General features: G+C 59.2%; 6 protein-coding genes across 6 annotated transcripts; 2 read left to right on the forward strand and 4 right to left on the reverse strand.

Annotated features, from left to right (window-relative positions):
• Positions 1-512: 512 nt before the first annotated feature.
• On the reverse strand, positions 513-2569 carry V1518DRAFT_408059 (FAD-binding domain-containing protein). The gene has a single exon (XM_066902032.1). The coding sequence runs from the start codon at positions 2243-2245 to the stop codon at positions 524-526; it is 1722 nt and encodes a 573-aa protein (XP_066761644.1). The 5' UTR covers positions 2246-2569; the 3' UTR covers positions 513-523.
• Positions 2570-3674: 1105 nt separating this feature from the next.
• V1518DRAFT_408061 (uncharacterized protein) lies at positions 3675-5699 on the reverse strand. Its single transcript, XM_066902033.1, has one exon. The coding sequence runs from the start codon at positions 5588-5590 to the stop codon at positions 3851-3853; it is 1740 nt and encodes a 579-aa protein (XP_066761645.1). The 5' UTR covers positions 5591-5699; the 3' UTR covers positions 3675-3850.
• Positions 5700-5950: 251 nt separating this feature from the next.
• V1518DRAFT_436007 (uncharacterized protein) lies at positions 5951-7720 on the reverse strand (the record flags this gene model as incomplete). Its single annotated transcript, XM_066906276.1, has 2 exons — positions 5951-6005; positions 6090-7720. The coding sequence occupies 2 exons, from the start codon at positions 7718-7720 to the stop codon at positions 5951-5953; spliced, it is 1686 nt and encodes a 561-aa protein (XP_066761646.1).
• A 5846-nt stretch (positions 7721-13566) lies between these two features.
• On the forward strand, positions 13567-15801 carry V1518DRAFT_408069 (uncharacterized protein). The gene is made up of 3 exons (XM_066902034.1): positions 13567-14056; positions 14117-15514; positions 15561-15801. Exons 1-3 carry the CDS (start codon positions 13993-13995, stop codon positions 15620-15622), a joined length of 1524 nt encoding a protein of 507 aa, XP_066761647.1. The 5' UTR covers positions 13567-13992; the 3' UTR covers positions 15623-15801.
• A 205-nt stretch (positions 15802-16006) lies between these two features.
• V1518DRAFT_408072 (uncharacterized protein) lies at positions 16007-18497 on the forward strand. Its single transcript, XM_066902035.1, has 3 exons — positions 16007-16282; positions 16343-16492; positions 16542-18497. The coding sequence occupies exons 1-3, from the start codon at positions 16067-16069 to the stop codon at positions 18369-18371; spliced, it is 2196 nt and encodes a 731-aa protein (XP_066761648.1). The 5' UTR covers positions 16007-16066; the 3' UTR covers positions 18372-18497.
• Positions 18407-19553, reverse strand: V1518DRAFT_408073 (uncharacterized protein). Its single transcript, XM_066902036.1, has one exon. It carries the CDS (start codon positions 19274-19276, stop codon positions 18560-18562), a length of 717 nt encoding a protein of 238 aa, XP_066761649.1. The 5' UTR covers positions 19277-19553; the 3' UTR covers positions 18407-18559.
• Between the last annotated feature and the right edge of the window lie 156 nt (positions 19554-19709).

Raw genomic sequence — 19709 nt, forward strand, 5'->3', positions numbered from 1 at the left:
TTTCTGGGTTGTCCAAAATTGAATTACGCGCACATTTATTTCAGCATAGAGCATGAGTCACTAAGTTGTGAAATGGGACCAACCAAGGTCAGTCATGCTGTTCACTAAAATTCTGCTCCCCTACCCACTAAAGCTTCCCCACCAACAGCCACTCCCAACTCTCAGTCCTGTTTGCGTCCTACGACCTCTAAATAAGATAAATAACCTTGTGCGATTAAGATAACATACAATACAAAAAAACCAACCAAAATGCTCAAATGCAGAAAACCAATACCAAGTTGTCATTTTAAAAAGCACAAAAGTTTCTTCCAAAAAACATCCATTTGCTCGCTTATGTTCATAAACTCATCAAACTCGTGCTTTCTGGAAAGCGCTCTATAGTCGTACGTACCGCGTAATGCAAAAAAGAATATAACCCCATGAAAGAAATGAAAAGACGATGATGCCTTGTGGAATGAGAAAACACCTTCAAAACGAGAAAGAAATCCGACGTTACATCATAACGATACAAGCGAAGACGCGATTACCAGCCGAAGTTCTCGGAGTAGAAAGCAACGTCGTGACCCTCCCAGAGCATCTCGGCGGCGGCGTTGCGGGAGTCGCGGACAAGAGGAGCGGGGCCGCAGACACCGATGGCGACGCGGGCACCAGGGCCGGCAGCGATGATCGAGTCCTTGACGTACTTCTTGATGTCAGGACGGCCCTGCTCGGCAGTGACCCACAGCTTGAAGTCGACGTTGTAATCCTCTTTGAGGTCAACCCACGAGGCAAAGTCGCGCGAGGGAACCACCCACAGGAAGTCGACGTCCGGGTTAGCAGCGGAGTAGTGGCCAGTAGCGGAGGCAAGCTCAATGGCCTCGGGGTACGAGTAAGAGATACCAGCACCGCCAGCGAGAAGGATGACACGGTCGGCACCCTCGAAAGATGGCGGCGAGCCGTAAGGACCGTGGAAGGTGACCTTGTGCTCGGCGGCGTCAGAGAGGAAGAGCGACTTGGAGAAACCCTTGCGAGCACGGATGATGAGGTCAAGCGAGTTCGGGTTGGGGGGAGAAGCAATGGTAAAGGGGTGGGCCTGCTGGCGGGCGAGCTCGGCAATGGAGACGTAGACGTACTGGCCAGCCTTCCAGTGGATCTCGCGAGGAGTAGAGTTGACGTCCATGGAGAGCTTAACGGTGTTGCCGGAGAGGATGGTGGTGTGGGCAACAACGTGGTGCGCGTTCTTGAAACGGTTGAATCTGTCCCACAGGAAGATAACAGCCGACGTGATGACGTACGGGCGCACACGCTCGAAGTGGAAGTAGAGCAGAGGAAGGATAGCAACGACGAGGTAGACGTGGAGGTAGAGGAACAGCTCGTAGGTCTTGTTGCGGAGCGGGGCGATCGACGAAATCAGGATGATGAAGAAGCCGATGGTAGCGAGCAGGGCAACGAAGATGGTGGTAACGTGGACCATAACCTCGATGGGGCAAGCGAGGGAGTAGAAGAACACGTGGAAGACAGCGAAGACACAGACAACACGGCCGGCGTGGCGGTGGAGGATGTTGTAGCCCTCGTGCGACCAGCCGGTCCACTGCACAAGAAGACCGGTCTTGGCGCCGAGCAGGAACAGGATGGGCATGTTGATGACGGCGAGCAGGCCGAGACGGTCACCGAAGATGGTGACGTGGCGGGTGGAGCCGTGCACAAACAGGTACAGGGTGTTCAGGCCGAGGTACATGGCGATGACGAAAAAGGTGCCGTAGGACTGGGAGTAGCGGCCCGCGGGCTGGTAGAGCAGGACGGAGCGCAGACGACGGTAGCTGAGAGTCGCCTGGGAGACGGCCTTAGCAGAGGCGCCAAGAAGCGGCTGCTTCTCGCCATGGGCACGCTTGAACTTGTTGTTGTAGACGTGGTACAGCGTGAGGCAGAGGAAAGTGAAACCGAGGACGGCGTTGAAGGTGGGGGCGAACACGCGCGAGAAGCCAGTGCCCTCCTTGATGAAGGGGCCGTCGCGGTTGGGCGACAGAGGCGTGGGGATCTTCTCGATGAAAAAACCCATGGCGACGGTGGTGGTGAGGTGATGAACAGTGAGGAAGGAGGAAAACGAAAGCGAAGGGCGGAGGGCGACGTAAATAAGACGGTTCAGTTCGACCGCTCGAGGCCTGCGCTTACACAGCACTTCATTACCGTTGATAGCTGGGTTCGAACCGCCGCTCCGGACGCGGCGTTTCACGGCCGGTTCTGAATCGCAGCTATCGCAGTTCATTAGTTCACTCACTGCCGACCTCTCCTTGCGGCGGTCTTTGCAGCGCTCCGTCTGTTTGCCGAAGAGCTGAAGGGCCCTGGAACATAGCAGCGTCTGTACGCAGGAACTGCGCGATTGTCGCGGTCGCGGATTGCGATGTTGTGCTGTGTCCGGTGGTGTCGCGCCGGCACATCCGCTTGTACACACCACCACTGCCGTGATTGCCCTACTCCTCTCTTCTAGAGCACGACAGTATACACCCCCTCCGCGGCCCGCCGGTGCTCGACCAGCTACTCACGCCGTTGGACGCCGGCTGGTGTCTTGAGGCGGAGACCGAGAGGGAAGTCGGCCCGGAGCTCGGCCTCGTTCGGGCGTGGACTTCACGGCGGCGGGTTTAAACAATGTCTTCCACGCGCCTTCTGGAAGGCTGCGCCGCCGCCCACCGCAAAGCACTCCGCTCCACCTCCGGAGTCCGTACTCCACTCGCTCGTTCGCTGCTTCTCTATCAGGCTGTCTTGTCGTCGTCGTCGTCTTCTTCTTCTTCTTCTTCTTCTTCTTCTTCATACTCCGTGCTCTTTACCAACTTCTTTCCTAAGGGTAGCACCACGTTGGGCGCAGCGCGCGCCGTCACGTCACCTGCCCAAAACGGCCAAAACACCCCTTCGTCGTCCGCGCGCCGCGCGTGCACGCGCGGCGCGATTGCATGATAGAGTTTACAATTCCACAAACCTTATCACAGATAGCCGTCTTCGGCTTGTGTGTGCGCCTACGCCGCATCGTGTGGGGCGTCTCAACCGCCTGGATTCTGGACCCTCGGACCGAACCCGAGTGGAACCGGGCAGCATCGGGACCTCCGGTGGTTCAGCAAGTGACATGCTCTGTCCTTTGTCTTTTCCGGCGAGTCTCTCTTCTCTGCATTCGTCGCGGCGTCGCGGTCTGGAGAGGCCGGCTTACAAAAGTCATGCGGCCCTTCATTTCACAGTTCACGCTCCAGCAGAAAACGATGGTAGGCGGCAGGAAAGCGACTGCTCGGTCGATCTGTCTAGAGACCAGAATTGTCCTAAATACGCCGCTGAAAACGGTGTGCCGGCGCAGAGTGGTGTGTTCTGGTTTGCGCGGGCTCCGGCGTGGCCTTGCGCTGTGTCGTTCGAACTGCGGGCTCGCAGGGTTAGGTTTGTTCTTATCTTATCGAATCGATCTAGGTTGCTCTCTGCGCGCCGTCGCTAGTGTGGCCCCCGCATTGTGTCTTGAAGCGTGGTGAGACTCCTGGTCTAGACAAGCTGCCTTTATCTGATGTTCCGATGGCGTGGTCGCGTGCCCCGGAGCCTCGCCATTGTGGTGGACTTGACGTCAGTTCGTCAGAGGATCATGTGGCTCTCTGTTTTCATGACCAGTGTCGGCGCGTGGTCTTGTTGACTGACCGAGTTATGCATGACAATACATTTCCGGATGTGTATGTACATAATCCCTATGTTCCCGGCTTACCCAACTTGTCATCTACTGCTCGCGTGCGTCGGCCGCACGATGACCCGTATTTTCGCGCGTGTCTACGACGCGTGAACTTGTCATGCTGATTCAACAAGAGATAGGCATGATCTATTTACATTGTCAAGTGCGTATATACAACTACTTCGCCTGCCCGGCCTCAATTGTCTCCACAATGGGCAACTCCGCGACATCAAATCCACTCCCATAAGCTTTTTCCCATTCGAACTCTTCCCCCAACTTGTTATCCAATGCAAACGCATTCAACATATCACGTGCCTGCTCTTTAGCCTTCTCGTGCACCATGGGATCCGGATTGTCGTAGTAGAGCACCGGCGCAGCGTTTTCCCGGGTTTTCGATGTCGCGCCTTGGCCGTAGATTAGAGACGGACGGGGCGCGCCGGCAGGGTATGCGAATGTGTTGATCAGCCTGAACGTCAAGCTTATCCTCACCCCATCAAACGCGGTTTGGTCCGGGGACTTTTCAACCACATCGCGGCGATCGGGACGGATGGAGTGCGTCCATTCCCTATTTGTCCGCGAGCCAAGAACGACAATGGAGTTGTGCGAGAGGCGAATGCGTTGGTTGCGGCGCGGAGTGTGTGTGATTTCATTGGCGGGATGAATATCGTAGTTCCTTGTTCGTTCGCGTTGCGCGGTGGTACGGACACGAGCTACGCGCGCGGCGGGGGTGTTTAGCATGCCGCTCATCTCCTCTTCTTCTCCTTCCTCGGTCTCGCTCTCACGCTCGTTGAAGTCCCGCACGACTAAATCCCCCGCCGCAAGCGCCTTTTCAATCGCATGCCTTTCATGCGCTGTTTCCTCTCGCTTCTTGCGAAATGTCATACTCCTCTCCGCACCCAACGAAAGATTCACAATCTTCGATCCGGGAGCAATATCAAGCGTCTTATCCGCGTGTTCCGAGATATAATCCTCTCCGGAACGATATTGATGTAGCAAGACGTGGTTAAAAGGATGTCCGACGGCCGCTTCGATTGCGTATTTGATGTTCTTGACGATCCTCGAAAAAGGAAGCGTTGGAAGGGTGGGCGGATCCAATGGGTGCCGGTAGATTGGATACCACCCGTGCTCTTCAGGGATATCGGCTTGCATCGCCATTAGCCTCGGCACCGCGCCGCCGCGATGATATCGTGTGTGCCACTCTGTATCGTTGATCAGAAGCTCACGAAATAAGCTATCTGCCAGCGCCTCGGGTAGCAGCATATTGGGAATGAAATACGAGTCCGCAGTCGCCGGAATATCCCCCGTGGCGCGCCAGCGTGGGGTAGTATCCGAAATCCCATGTCCAGGTGCAGCCTCACTATCCAACGCACGATCAAGCGACGCCATATCGAGCTCATTATCACCCGCTGTCACGCCCTCGTGCTCGCGCATGATTTCGCGCTGTAAAGCCTCCAACCGCGCTGTATCCGATTGTCCCGCCGCTTCGTCTTCTTGGACAAGGCCGGCTGGCGGGTCGAGGGGCAGAGAGGGCGGAGGCGCGATGTAGACTGGTAACTTGGGTTCTTCAAACGGCACCGGCGACGGGGATGGTGAGCGCGAGGTTAGCGTCGTGTGCGTTGACGCCGCCGCCCGCGACGGCATCGACGAGATCGAGCTCTTCGCGTTCGATGGTGATGCAGATTCGCGGTGGCCGGAGAGTAAACCCAGGAACGACTCGCTTGAGCGAGAGATCAAATCCGGTTTTGATCCACGCTTCTCCCCCGTGGGGACAGCTGGGGTGTTATCCCCTGCTCCGGCTCCGGCGGCGGTGTGGTCGTGATGGGCATGCCCGCACGCGCAGAAGCCATGATGGTGATGATGCGTGTGCTGCTTATGTCCCACCATAGCATCCCTCCCTTTCGTCTCTTGCCCGTACATCTCAGTCGGTCACTAGCCTCTGAGCAGTGTCTAGGGGAGAAATTCACTTGTACAGAGCAGTGCCGCCGTCTCCGGGAGCCGGCGACGATGCGTCGAGCTGACAACTCACGTGCCGCTGCGCGCCGGCGAACCGTACGTGCCGCCCGCCCCGTTCTCGGCGCCCCGCGGCCCCTGACCAGGCCGTTGTTCGCTATTATTCTGGTCTATTCCTATTCTCTCCAAAATCAAAAGTCCAGGCAGAATGATTAGATATTAAGTAGATAAATAGATAATACAAATAACCCGCAAACAAAAAACGCCATGATGTTTGGTCGTGTCGAGGTATGTCGTAATAGTGTACAAGTGGAAGGGCTGTGGTATCTAATTGCTCGGTGCGTCGAGGCTGAACGAGCTCGCTGACCCGTTCTGGCCGCCGCTATGTGAATATCCATACGAGGATGATGAATCACTCGACGCGACCGAAGCCACGCTGTGCGCCACGCGCGGGTGGTCGAGGGACAAGCCCGAGAAGCGGATCGGGATATCCCGGTCCTCGTCCTCGTCGTCTTCGTCCTCGAAGTCCTGCGCGCCAAAGTACGAGCCCTCGGCTTCCATGACGGAGTCATAGCCAGGCGGGGGGGTCTGTGCCGGCGGCGGCGGGATGTCCGCGTCGAAAGGGGGAGGGTTCATCGACGGCTTGCGGAGGAGGTGCATGGGCCGGGCAAGGTCCTCGGCGACTTGTGCGAGGTCGCGGGAGGCGACGCAGGGGCACGGGGGAAGCTCAGAGGACGTGGTGCCGGCGGCGCGGTCGTAGGCCGGGACCGAGGTATTGGCTTGCGTGCAGCGGCAGGAGAGCAGATGGATCGGCGAGTCGATCGAGACCTCAAAGTGGCGGCGGCGGGAGGGGTCGTTGTCGTCGGTCTTGCTCAAACGAAGAATGACCTTGATCCAGTGGTGCACCTTGACGCTGGGGTATGTCGTATCCGGGTGCAGGCGGAGGTTCTCGTTCTCGGAGGCGTTGCAGCCGGGGATCTTGGCGTTGAACTCAAACTCGATGGGACCAGCCATCTCGCTGCCATCGTCGAGGTCGCCCAGGAGGTTGTCGGACCCGTTGCCGCTGCCGTTGGCCAGCTCTTCGTACAGGAGAAACTTGCGCACGGGCTCAATGCGGTGCACCTTGCGGTTGCGGCAGAAGTACTCGGTGTTCTCGGTAACTAAGATGCGGATACGGTGGCAGCGGACCTTGGCGAGCGGCGTGAGCTTGAACGCGACAGGCACCACGGAGCCGATGGGGAACGCCTTGCCGCCGACAACGATGTCGTAGTGCAACTGGTCCTCCCAGCTGCGGGAGACAACAATCGGCTCGCTGACCTCGAGCGAAGCGTCGGTGGGCGAGCGGATGAGGATCACTTCCTTGCGGCCGACGAGCTTCGTCTTGAACGCGCCGGCGCGGTCGACGGTGGCCTCGAGCTCGTACTTCACCGAGCCGAGCGGGCAGTCAATGGTCTCGGGGAGGGATGGCGAGATGGGGAACTCGAAGTTGTATGTGTACTTGCCCGGGGCGAAGACTTTGTAGCCCTTGGCGGCGGCCTGCTGCGCGGCAGAGCGGTCGCGCTCGTCGGCAGCGTCGCGGCTGAGCGAGCCCGAGCGGCGGCCAGAGGAGGACAGCGAGCGGCGGCCGATGGAGGAGGAGCGCTCGCGCTCGCGAATCTCGGTGATGTTGTTCGGCAGCGGCAGCAACCCGCTACCACGCGGGTCGCGCATGAAGTCGGATCCATACGGCATCTCGTCGGTGGCGTGTGAGACGTCGAAAAACGGCCACCGGTGTCCAATGATCTCCTTCTCCTCAAAGTACTCGTCCTTTGCCGGAGGAATGCCTTCCGGCCAGTCCGTGCGGCCTTTGCCAGCGAAGTTGAGGGAAATCGACTTGATCTTCGTCGCCTTTGTGACCACGAGCACAAGGGAGCCGCGGAGCATCGCGGGAGCGTGGTTGTTGAACTCGGTGCGGTCGAAGCCCTGCAAGAAGAGAATTGGCTCGGCGAGTGTGATGGACATCTGCAGCGAGCCGGATCCGGTCTGGACCAGCGGCTTGTCGAGGGACGCCACAGAGCCGAGGGAGACGGACGACTGCGAGGGCGAGACGTCTGCCATGCTGGATGTGGACGACGACGGTGAAGATGCGCGGAGCGGCGGCGACGGAGGCGGTGACGGTGGCAGCGAGGCGGATGTGGGCACGAAGGTGAACGAGCCGGCGGAGTCGCCCAGGTTGGCGAGGGAGTAGAGAGCGCGGGGAGACGCAGTCGCGAGCTCGTAGGAGGGCGGCGGTGGCCGGTCGAAGAAGGCGGCGAGGCCGTTGTGGTGGGGGAGAGTGGCGGAGGTGGTCGTGGAGGAGGAGGAGGCGGCGGATGACGAGGACGATGTCGAGTGGAAGATCTTGTGCTTAAGACGCATGCGCCGCGAGCGGACAGGCGCGGCGGATGCGGCGGCGGACATGGCGAGGGGCTTGTGGTGACGGCGGAGTGCGGCGTGCTGCGGGTGGTTCTTCGCGGGAAGAGACCGCGGCAGCGGGGCCGGCCATTTCTATATAACTCCAGCGCAGCGCTGCGTGAGTCCAGGGCCGCGCACACACGCGCTCAGGCGGTGCCTGCGCAGGGCAAACGCGACCCTCCGGCGAGGACTCCAGCGCTGGCTTTCGCTGCTTTCGTGCTGCCCGCGATGCGCCCAAGGCTGCGCGCGCGCGCCGCACGTGCACGGTACGGGGCACCGCCACGAGCCCCTGTTTCCCGTCACCCTGCTCGGCTGTTCCGCCGCCGGACTCCAGTGCTTGTTCGGGCAACTCGCCTCTGCGCCGCCAAGGTCGCCGCAGCGGCGCAGCCCGACTCGACTCGCATCGTGACTCAGTCCGCGCGCGAACCGCATAAAGTCCGTACACCGCAACATGAGTAATCCCTCAGGCGCGTACCCTGCGCCGAGCGTTCTCTGGGCCGATCTGGCAAGAGCTGGAGCTGTAGTCGGCGGCAGCATCTTTCTGTAGGACCCAGCGCGCGCTGATGAGCCATCTCCTCGCCCGCGCGGGCCGCGTCGGGCACCGTGGCCGCCGCGCAAAGTGGCATGACGACGACGACGGGCACAGTCAGTCGTGAAGCGCACGCACAGGGCTCGGTCTGCCGGTGTTGCGCCGGCGGCCGTCCTGCGATGGGCGGCGCGGATTTAAGGCGCTGTGGTGGCTGCTGTCCGCCCGCGGAAGCGAGCAGAGCCCCTGAGCTGCGGAAAAAAGTGGACGACTCATGCTGAAGGCAGAGGATCTGCCGCTCACTTCCCATCCGCGCGGGCCCGGTCGAGGACCACGCTGGATCGCGCGTGCCTGCGAGAGTCTGAGCCGACGCAGCGCAGGCAGAGTCAACGCAGCGCCCGCCGGGCGGTCGCGCGCTGCGAAGAATTTGGTGCTGGGGCTGGCTGCCTGGAGCTGCCGCGCGCGACTCCAACTTCCACGAACCACACGATGACGCAGCGTACTGGCTTTGACGTAAGCCCGCATGCGGCTATTAATCCCGTGAGTCACATCTAGGCGTCCAGGTGCTCGGCAGCGCTGCAGCGAGCAAGTAACACCGCGTCCTGCGCGGTGGAGATTACCCAGGAATATTCTCCGCGCACGTTCGCGCCCGCTGCTTACCAACAGAACAGCAGGTCTGGGTTTAATTATGCGAGCTAGAACTAGGTCCGGAATGGGCGCGCCGACGTTAGGCGCTGTGCCGCGACAGATGCCCCCGTCTTCCTCGCTCACTATGCAGCCTCCAGCGATCGCGAGCACACGCAGGACTGCGCGCTGTGAGCGCGTCCCGCCGCGACGCGCATTCAGCGGGGAAGAAGCGAACTGAGCACCCCCTGAGCGCCGTCTAGGCACAACTTGCTTACTCGAGCCTAGCGTCGCAACGCTTGCGCGGAGCTTAAAGGCGCCCCCTCCGGCGCTGCCATCCAGGGGGCCTTCTCCACAGGTAACGGACACCCCCTATTTCGCTCCCCGTGAGGCGCTCTCTGCTTCACTATATCCGCTCCGCCGCGGCGGGCCCCCCGATGCGGTAGAAAAGTGCCGCAGGCCCGTTTAGGCAATGCGCGCGCGCCGCCCACCGGCCAAATGGAGAAGCCCGCGCGCGGAGTCGGCGTGGGCGTGCGGTGGTGCGCGCGTCGGGCGCTCCGAGAGCACCGGGGACCCTGAGAGGTTGCCGTGTTAGGAGATGTGCACGGGATTACAAATGACCTGGCGACTCTGGATGCGACGCCAGCCAGCAAGGTGCGGCCGCTGTGTCCTGAAGGCGCGAATAGCGAAGACGCAGTGCTCCCCGGCTCCAAGCCCTGGTCGAGCTGCACGCTGCTCCGACTGCTTCTCCTGTAGGCTGCGGCCGTCGTCACGACCGCGTCCATCCTCCAGGCCTCTCAGCCCGCAAGGCCCCCGGCCGCCATGTGCGCCCACTCGTCCCGCAGCAACGATCGCGGCCCGCCCATCGCCCGTCCTCCCGCGCCGGCCCTGCCGCAGGGCACTCCGTAGCGCAGGGGCACGGAGACCCTCGCAGTCTGCAGTTCGGGTCTCTTCCGTGCATCGAGCGCAGAGCGCCTCGGCCGACGCGTCGCCAAAGAAACGTGGGTCTCTGCTCTGGTCAGTGCAGCAGCCTCTATAAATACCCCATCGCGCTAACGCCGCCACGCTGCAATTTTTTTTTTTCTCCCGTGCCGTACGCTCGGTCTCTCTGGCCCGCGACCACGCAAAACTTTCCGCATCGCGTTGCCTCTTTGAACAGCGTCCGTCCGCCGGAGCGGCCGTCGCCACGTGTCGACGCTGCTTGCTGAATTGGGAAGGAGGCTCCCGTTCTTGGCCCTCCTACTGCCGTTTCGGGCGGCCCCCCTTCCCGCAAACATTTTTCCGCGGTGGAGGACACACCCCGCGCACTGCGCGCTCTGCAACAAGGGCTGTACGCACTTTTACGCCCGCGGGTCGCGCGGTGCGACCCGCGGCCGGAACGGAGGCGGTGTGGCTATCAGCGCAGCGCAAACCCGGACCACACGCGACGACGTGTACACAGCCCGCCGCTGAAGAACCTGCCTGGCTCCTCGCACTGCTGCGCGCTGCAGTGGCCTAGAGTCCACGGGCACGGAAAAGCGGACTGCGACATGGCGTGAGGAAGCGCGCGGCTCTAGCCCTCTTGACGGTGTAGCAGCGGAGAATGGGAACGGACCGTGGACGAGTAACAGCCCGCGTGGGCGGGTGACAAGCGCGGAGAGCTGCCAACTGCGGGAGTGGCGTTTTGTGGCTTGCGGCGCCGGCGCCGGCGCCGGCGTAAAATCCGTCGATCCAGCGCGGTGAAGCTGGGCCCCTGGCGGCGGATTAATTAGGTGCGCTGGCTTCCCCGCATTTTGGAGCTGCCACGGGTTGTGCGCTGTTGGCGCGTCGCGAGCTGGCGCGCGGTGTGCGCGACGTGGCCGCGGTTCGCGATCCACGGCACGAGGAGAAGCGCCTCGCTTAGAAGTCTCACCGGCCGCAGGCGGCCTGGGACTGTGCACCGAGATCAACCCTCTCTCGGGTCTCGACAGATGTGTCATGCAGCATGACTCGACGGGGTCTACGGACTCACCAGTGGATGCATACGCGGGGTGCAGACTGTGGGCAGTGTCATAAGCATTTCATTTGCACGCCCGCTAAGTCCACCAGTGGCGCCCGTCAACCTCCACGCTCTGTCGCTCACTCCCCTTCCCGCGTCGCGGCGACGCCGACCGTCCGTTGCTTCACGCGGCCCGTGGCGACGCTGCTGGCGCCGACGCGAGGAGCGCGACGGCGTTTAGACGCCGCGGTTGCCAGCTGTCCTCTCTGCCTCGTCTGCGGCGATGTTACATCACATCCTCTCTCCCACACCGCCGCCCGCTGGAGTAGTTTGTGCTCGCAGATCGCAACTCGCAAATCCCAGCACTCCGGCTCATGCGTCACGCGCATCGCATTTGCCCGTCGCACACTACGCATACGCGCCAACACACTTCGCGATGTCTAGAGCAGGTGCGACAGTACCGGTACCGGACTCGTAGTTAAGTAGGCATTTCCGGGTTACAGCACGCCTGTAGCCAGTGATTGGGGGGGTAATGCGCGCGGAGATGCGCCGCATTCTACGCGGACAGCGCGGGGTTAACTCCCACACCGCGGGCACAGTGGCCCCGCGATGCCCATCTTCGCCGGCTGTTCTCTGTCCTCTTTGTGAGGGTTTTCTCTTCTCTGCGTGGACGCACGGCGGCGTGTGCAGGAGTACTGCTCTCGTCTGCGTGCGCAGGTGTTGCGTACATCGCGGTGGTGTCCCGCTTCAGCTAACGCGTGTTGGGACTTGTTGGACTGCGCAGGAATTCGTGATCATCCCACTCCAGCTTCCACTCCCGCGGCATCCACAGCTCCGTCTCCGACGCACCAGCGGCTAAAGAAGCGGGCATCTGCGGTACGATGCGTCGCATGTGTGCGCTTGGTGCGTGCTCCCAGTTTAGACACATCCACGCGCCGGTCGCGGAACCAATAGAGGAGAGGACGTGTGTTGGCACCGCGTGGTAGCAACACAACAGCGGTAGACGTGTTGTGGTAGCTGATGGCTGCTAATGAGGGCGCGAAAAGGGCGAAATGTGTATGCCTTCTCGACTCTCGATGATGGCGCAGTCAGTCGTCCAAGCTGAGACATCGCAGAGCTCGTATGTCTGCGCAAGTTCCAGCTGCCCGCAGTCTCACACGTGCACACGACTGCCCATGAATAGCTATTCCAGCGCAAAGCTGGAGAGATCAAGAGCGTATGAATGATCAGAACGGCTGACGGCGGGGATAAAGGAGAAGCGAGCTCATAAAACATTCGCTAACCGCCGTGCCCGGCTCCCAGCTCCACGCGTTAAGCCAACACGCGCTTCCAGCATCGCAGAATGCCGCAGCTGCCGACTTCCTGTCGTGCCTATACCCGCGACTAGAACGTCCTCAGCCAACACAAGCACGACTGAACAGGCATTACCTCCTGGTTCCAGGCGCGACCAATGCACACCAAAAATCCAAAATGGCCGCAAAGATACGCGAACCTGCGGACCGCGGCCCCGCAACTCGGTACTCTGGTAGCGCGTAGTCAAAGCGGTCCAGCGCGAAGTGTCAGCACTAGCCCAGGGAGGGAGTGGCACATAGGTCTGGGGGTAAAGTCAGCAGCAGCAGCGGTCCCTTGGAGCGGTCGCTGAGCGCATATTGGCGAAGTTCGTGCCCGCCCGATCGCCCGTGGTTGGCGTCGCAGAAGACATCGTTGGCGGGTACTGCTTAGGGGGGGGGGGGGGTCTCGGGAGGTCCATAGTGGCAGATGGAACAGTGGCAGCGGATCAGCCGCATGTGATGGACACCTCCCTCTCAGGCACGACGCTGGCGAGTAAACACGACGGGACGGCGACGGAGACAAGGGCAGCGAGGATGTAAAGGGCGTCAGGTAAGAATATAAGCGGGGCCGCGTGGGAGCTGATCAGACAGCAGCGATTGCTGGTCGGCAATTGCTTGTCAAATCTTGTGAGACCGCAGGGCTGATAAACAAAGGATTTATGCCGCGCGCGGCAATCAAGGTCGGGTCGCGCATTCACAAGCTAGTTGCCGATCGCACCGCCGGGGTAGATGGAGCAGGACGAGCTTCAAGACGCAACGAGGGGCATGCGACAAAGGAGGATAGGATGCGACGAAATCGGCGATGCATGCGAGCACATGATGGACAGAGGTAGCGGTCTTCTAGACCGCGCGTAGATGTACGGCTAAACAGCAAGACAGCCGGCGGCGGCGGCGACGACTCGAAGTTAAGCATCAGCATCGACGGCCGGGTCCAGCGGGCACAGCCGCATGCATCTTGGTGGCGAATCGGGTCCGTCCTGTGCTGTCCTGTTTCAGGCATAGCTGCCGCGTGCGGCGCACCAAGTTCAGCAGGGCCCGCGGTTGTTCGCACAGCAGACGCCAACCATTTGCGCGACCCGGCGCGGGAGAGCGACCCGCGCCGCACGCTTGCCGGGGATTCTATCAGAGTTGGCGGTGCTATCAAGGCTGAGGAACGGGCCCTCCGCCCCCTCCTTGCCAATGAGCTCGCGCTCAACCAGAAGATGCGGTCAGCGATGGCGCGGTGTTCCACCCGCTCCGGCATGCGGCGGTGTGCTGCTTCTCTGACTTCCCATGAACTGTTCTCTCTTCCTGCTCCTTCTCGCATACCCCGTCGCGCATACTGCCATACTGGCTCGTCTTCATATCATTCGCGTGCGCGGTTTCCTGGATTAAAGCCTCTTCGAACACGCGCACACACGGCTCCTATCGCTTCGTGTTCCCCACCGCCGCCCCACGCCAGTCGCTGCCACTCCTGCCTCTATCTCACGCGACGTGCCGTTCGCTGCTCACACGCGCCATGTCGGGCAAATTTCGCAATGCTCGGCTCCTAAGCCTGTCCCAGATATCCGCGTCCAGCAACGGTAACTTCTTCCCTCTCTAAGTCTATCTATACCTGCGAAACCTAGCTAACTTGCGTGCAGGACTCCCCGTCAACCGCCGTATGGTGACCCTGTTCGCCGTAGCGGTCTTCGCCACATTCGTTCTCATGTTCGTGCACTCCCTCGGCCCAAATAAAGTGCAATCCTTCTACTCATGGTCGTCCCCCGACCCGCACGGCGTGGCCCGCGAGAGCTTACCACAGGCGGTCATTGGAAACCCTGACCTGTTCAACCCTGACTATCCAGAAGGCATCGAGGACGTGTTTCTGATGGTCAAGACCGGCGCCACGGTGCTGTGGAAGCGGCTGCCGATTCATTTCCAGACGACGTTTAAGCAGGTCCCGTTTTTCCAGGTGTACTCTGACATGGCCGAGACGATTGCGAACCATCAGGTCGTCGACGCGCTGCAGAACGTGTCGGCAGCCCTCAAGTCTACAGATGACTTTGAGCTGTGGCGAATCCAGCAGGAGATGCTGGAGCACCACTCCAACGTGCTCCCGCAGGACCACTGGGGTATCGCAAAGAACAAAAAGGGCTGGGAGCTGGACAAGTACAAGAACTTGCCCATGCTGCAGCACGCGTGGAGCGTCAACCCCAACGCAAAGTGGTACATCTTCATGGACGCCGACTCGTATATCCTGTGGACACCGCTGATGGCGTGGCTCAAGACGCTCAACTACCGCCACGCGCTGTACATGGGTTCCCCAGTCGGCAACCCGCCTATCCGTTTCGGCCACGGCGGCTCCGGCGTGGTCATTTCTCGTGGAACGATGCTGCGCACGTTCGGCCAGGACCCGGATCTGTACAAGCGCTGGGACAAGGAGACCATTCGCGACTGCTGCGGCGACCACATGGTCGCCCGCGCGTTCTACAAGCTCGGCGTCAAGATAGCAGAGGGCGACGGCGTGTACCCTTACGCAAAGTGGAAGTTCCAAGGCGAGCCTGAGTGGCTTGTGTTTGGCAACCAGGACAACTGGTGCAGTCCAATCATGAGCTTTCACCACATTTCCCCGCAGGATATCCAGAAGATCTACGAGTTCGAGCAGGAGTTCAAGGCGACCCACCACAAGGATGAGTACATCCGCTACGTGGACGTGTACCACAAGTTTATGCATGCCTGGCTTGAGGACGAGAAACAGGACTGGGATAACCGGTCAAACGACCGTGAGTACTCCGCGACGAAGCCAAAAGCCTTCCGCGATGACGCGTACGAATCGTTGGAGAAGTGCAGGGCAAAGTGCGACGAGTGGGACGAGTGCGTGGGGTATAGATACAACATTGGCTTCTGCGGCCTCAGCCGGAGCGTACGTCTGGGACGCAGAGTTATCCGGTGGGAGGACGACTTGTTTGATGACAGCAAGCTTTGGATTTCGGGGTGGAAGTTGGACAGAATCCGTGCAATGCGCGCCGCGTCCGGCTGCGACCCTCTTGCCGCCGATGGTAAGTCTCCCCTATTTCCTCTCCGTATCTCTACTAACCCCCGCAGAACCCCAGAGCCTGGACGAGTCTCAAATCGTGCCCGGTCTCGAAGTTCCACCAGAGGATTAATAGGCAGGAACGTACACACGGCATCTGTGCGCGATATCTTGGCCTCATCTCACACACCGCGCGCACAGCTTGTAACATACTATCTCATAGCTGACTATATAACCAATTTTGTGAATTTTTTTGTTAATGATGTGATAGCTAATGAGTGGATTTTGGGGGGATAATGATTTGGTAACGATCATATACGAGGGGGGGTGGGGGGGTTTATAGATGCTGTATCATATCTCAATGTCTAATCGTCTACGTATTCAAGAGCGTAGTCTTCGCAAGCCATAGACTGCTTTGTTATGACCTCGAGCTCATCGCACGGACGGTTAATCTGAGGATGCGGGGAAGTTCGTGCTTTGGGACTTGAAGAGTCCTTGGGACTTTGGATGTCCACCACAGCTGTGATGCCCTCGTCAGCTAACTCATAACCTCACCCACTCCCCAGCCCTCAGGACAATGATCTCGCCGTTGCTCCCCGACAGCTGTGCCGACACGTCTACCCACCGCGACAGCCTCCGCGCCGCACAGTGCATCCCCGAACTCGAGCTCGATGTGGACTGGCACAGAGAACTCGCCGGCTCAAGTCGACACGACCTCGAGCGCCTGCACAGATTGGGGGATAAATTTGTGCGGCGGCGGTATTTTCGGAGTGCGTACGCGTGCTATACTAATGTATGTGTGTTCACGTGTATTCGAGGGAGAAAGAATGGGGGACTGATGATAGGAGTATAGGCGCTGGATGTGATCAAGTTCTCGTTGCCAGTCGCGGATACCTTCGAGTTTATATACAAGCGCCATCTCGCGGCGGTCAAATTGGGCGCACACGAGTTTGCGAGGCAGGATGCGTTGCAATTGATGTTCAGCTTTCCGACATTGGCGCGGGTATGTCATATTTCCATGCCGAGCAAGCGCAGAGCTAATGTGTACGTAGTCGTATATCATTGCTGCACAGTTCTTCGACGCGCAACAAGACCCCGCTAGCGCGGAATTCGTGTGCGAGAGGGGAACGAAGATGGCGGCGAGCGGTGACGAATATTATCCCGCATTGACGAGTTATCTCACTTTTGCACAATTACGTCGGCAGACCACCCCCATACTGGTGCCGGACTCGCTTACACCGCCGTCGGATATCATTCTCCGCTTTCCCGAGGAAATTTTACTTGAGATACTCGCGTACATACCGCTATCCCAACGGTATGAAATGATGCGTGTATGTCACGCGTGGTCCAGCGCAATTCGGAATTGTTGCACCGAGACCCTCGAGCATCTCGATCTCGAGCGGTATCCCGGCCCAATCACATACATACGATTATACAATATTCTGAAATCATGCCAACACTGTGTGACCGACATTTCCCTCGGCGCACTTGCGGTCGCGGATAAAGAGAAATGCATGAAACTCGTCTTCTTCGGGATCACCGCGACGGACGATGAATGTTTGGATTTGAAGCATGTGCGGTCGTTGAGGATAAACACGTCGACGTCGTTGTTTACTTGGATTGGATACCTGCAAGCGCAGTTCAGTTGGAGCCTGTTCCCGCAAGTCGAGGAACTAAGGGTGCGTATTGAGAACGCGCCCGATGTCGTGAATTTCCTCGCACGGGGGGGACTCCCGCGGTTACGTGTGCTCGAGTGCTACGCGGCACATCAGGTCATCCACGCAGACGAAGAGATCGTGTTTTTGAAGGAAGATATCATATACAACCGGCAACCGCAGCTCAAGGTGCTCAAGCTCGGGTGCGTTTCCAACGAACCACGGTTTCCTTATACGCAGAGCCAGAAACCGACTATTATTTCGCAAGCGAGTTTACTCAAAGTATTGCAACTACTTCCCGGTTTGGAGGAGTTTCATTGCGTGAATGTGAATACTCGGCAGATCACGATGGATATGTGGACGCGGAATCGCGCATGTTTGCGGTTAATGCTGCGTACGCTGACGCCAGAATTACGAGTGCTGAATCTGAGCTACTCGTCACTTCGCGCGATGCCATTTTTGCCGCCAACGTGTGAAGTGATTAAACTTGACTGTTGCCCAGATTTGTGTGTGCGCAGTTGTAAAACGTTTCGCGCGACGCAGTATTACGACGACGTGCTCACAAGCGAGGGTGATGGGTATTTTCTGGTCAATATCCCGGATGAATATATCGGCGTGCGAGAAGTGTCGCTTGCGCGGTCGACAGCGCCGATAAGTAAGATCTTCGACGGTCTTGCGCGGTGCAACGGTGATAACCTCACCTCGCTAAATCTACACGGCTGCCGCACCATAGACTTCATGGCGCCATTACCCGAAACCGCATCCGACTTTGTCAAGTACCATGCGTTATACGGGTTCGATATCCTGCCGACCATATTCACAGTCGCCGAGTTAATCGTGCATCGGTTTCCGAATTTGAAGATCTTGAATGTGGGCTGTAATAACACTGTTACGAATCGTACGTTGGACACGTTTTCGATGTTGGATGATTTATTGGAGTTGGACGTATCATGCACGGCAGCGACGCACGCGGGGATTTCAGCGTTGATAACCGGGCGCAGTTTCGAGACTGCGAATGCAGCAGTGGTGGCGGTTGTGAACGAGCCCATACGAATTCGGCGGTTGACGATGTCGTGGGATCAACTTACGAAAGCCGCGATCGAGGGATTGCAGAATTTGAACGTAGCGTTGACCATCGTGGAGCGAGATGTTTCGTATGTGGATGGGAATGAGAATGAGGTGTTGAATCATTGTCGGTTGTCGCACTGTGCTACATCGTTGTGGTAGGGAATAGTGGGCGCATGATTTTTTTGGCGTTTGGATTTGATGAGTTCAATATGAATTGGTATTTAAGTTGCGAATATTTTGGGTCTGCATACTTACGAACGTCAATAAAACGAATGGTCCCTGTAACTCCGTATTTTCAACTCCGTCAACACCTAAGAAAAAAGTAACGCCGCAGCCACGAACATGATTCAAAGATGTCGTCGAAGCCAATCCGAAATTCCGCCATTCCGTTGTTGCTCCCGCCGCGACGACGCCGGAGCGACCGCGAATTCAGCACCAGGCCATTGCGCTGAGAGCGCGGGGTTCAATGCGTCTGCGGCAGTTGGATTCAGCGGAAGCACCGGCGTTTTAGCCGGCTTATGAAGCACCATCGCTGAAGACGCGACCGATGCCGACGACGACGCGACGCGAGTGGAGCATGTCGGCCGGCTGCGTTGTGGCGCGACCGCACGCGATGCGCCAGCGACCGTGGATGGAGACATCGTCCGTGGAAGCTTCAGTCCTATCGCACTTGTCTCGTTAAGTGCCTTGACGGGGGCGTTAGGTCCTTTATTCCGATATTTCGCCGCGGGGTCGTACGGCCCTTCGTGGTGGAAACAAAATACAGGGGACGTAGGATCCATTTTGTCGATCCAGTCGGTGGGCGGACCGGCCTTGCGATGACGATGTTTCTTGCGCGAAGTGGAGGTGGCCGGCGTGGTGTCTTTGTGCTTTGAGTACGGCGGCGGCGGGACGGAGGGGTAGCGTTCTTCTTCCACCAGCGGCGCGGCGACGGGTGCAGGGGTGCTCGATTTGGAAGGTCCAGCGCGTTGGGATGATGAGGAGGAGGAGTGATGCCGGCGCGAGGAGCGGGGTGTGGATGAGGCCGGGATTGGACGGCAAGGTGCTGAAGTTGCAATTGACATTGTGGACTGTAGCTGGAGGGTATGAGGAGGAAGAAGAGGGACGGACGAGGATATAAGGGCGGCGGGAAGAAGATCCACGCGTCGTGTACGTGGCCGGCCGCGTGTCCTCTTGCGCCGCACGCTGACGTCATGGCCCCAAAGGGTCTCGCTGATCACGCCGTGACTTCTCACATTTCCATCTTCTCTCTTCACCAGTTCATCCCATGCGGAGCTTCAAAGATTTGAACAGCTGTTGATGCGGAAGTCGGGGGGATCGGCGACGTAGCGCGATCATCGTTACGCGGGACAAGGTCACAAGGGTCCGTGTGAACCCCTCCCCTTCTATTCCCCCCGCCTTGTGCGGTTAAAACTCTCCGTGTCCAAAAAAAGATACGCGCAATGGCCACGCGGCATCGCGTCGCGTCGCCTCTCGGTCGCAGATCGCGCTTACGCG

Source organism: Limtongia smithiae, assembly GCF_038497785.1.
Source record: "Limtongia smithiae strain NRRL Y-17922 unplaced genomic scaffold V1518scaffold_1, whole genome shotgun sequence".
NCBI lineage: Eukaryota > Fungi > Ascomycota > Lipomycetes > Lipomycetales > Lipomycetaceae > Limtongia > Limtongia smithiae.

Coding starts and splice junctions, on each gene's coding strand:
- V1518DRAFT_408059 (XM_066902032.1), bottom strand. CDS start 2,245: ATGAACTGCGATAGCTGCGATTCAGAACCGGCCGTGAAACGCCGCGTC.
- V1518DRAFT_408061 (XM_066902033.1), bottom strand. CDS start 5,590: ATGTACGGGCAAGAGACGAAAGGGAGGGATGCTATGGTGGGACATAAG.
- V1518DRAFT_408069 (XM_066902034.1), top strand. CDS start 13,993: ATGTCGGGCAAATTTCGCAATGCTCGGCTCCTAAGCCTGTCCCAGATA. Junction 14,057..14,116: donor GATATCCGCGTCCAGCAACG/GTAACTTCTTCC, acceptor ACTTGCGTGCAG/GACTCCCCGTCAACCGCCGT. Junction 15,515..15,560: donor CGACCCTCTTGCCGCCGATG/GTAAGTCTCCCC, acceptor TAACCCCCGCAG/AACCCCAGAGCCTGGACGAG.
- V1518DRAFT_408072 (XM_066902035.1), top strand. CDS start 16,067: ATGATCTCGCCGTTGCTCCCCGACAGCTGTGCCGACACGTCTACCCAC. Junction 16,283..16,342: donor CGTACGCGTGCTATACTAAT/GTATGTGTGTTC, acceptor ATAGGAGTATAG/GCGCTGGATGTGATCAAGTT. Junction 16,493..16,541: donor GCTTTCCGACATTGGCGCGG/GTATGTCATATT, acceptor ATGTGTACGTAG/TCGTATATCATTGCTGCACA.
- V1518DRAFT_408073 (XM_066902036.1), bottom strand. CDS start 19,276: ATGTCAATTGCAACTTCAGCACCTTGCCGTCCAATCCCGGCCTCATCC.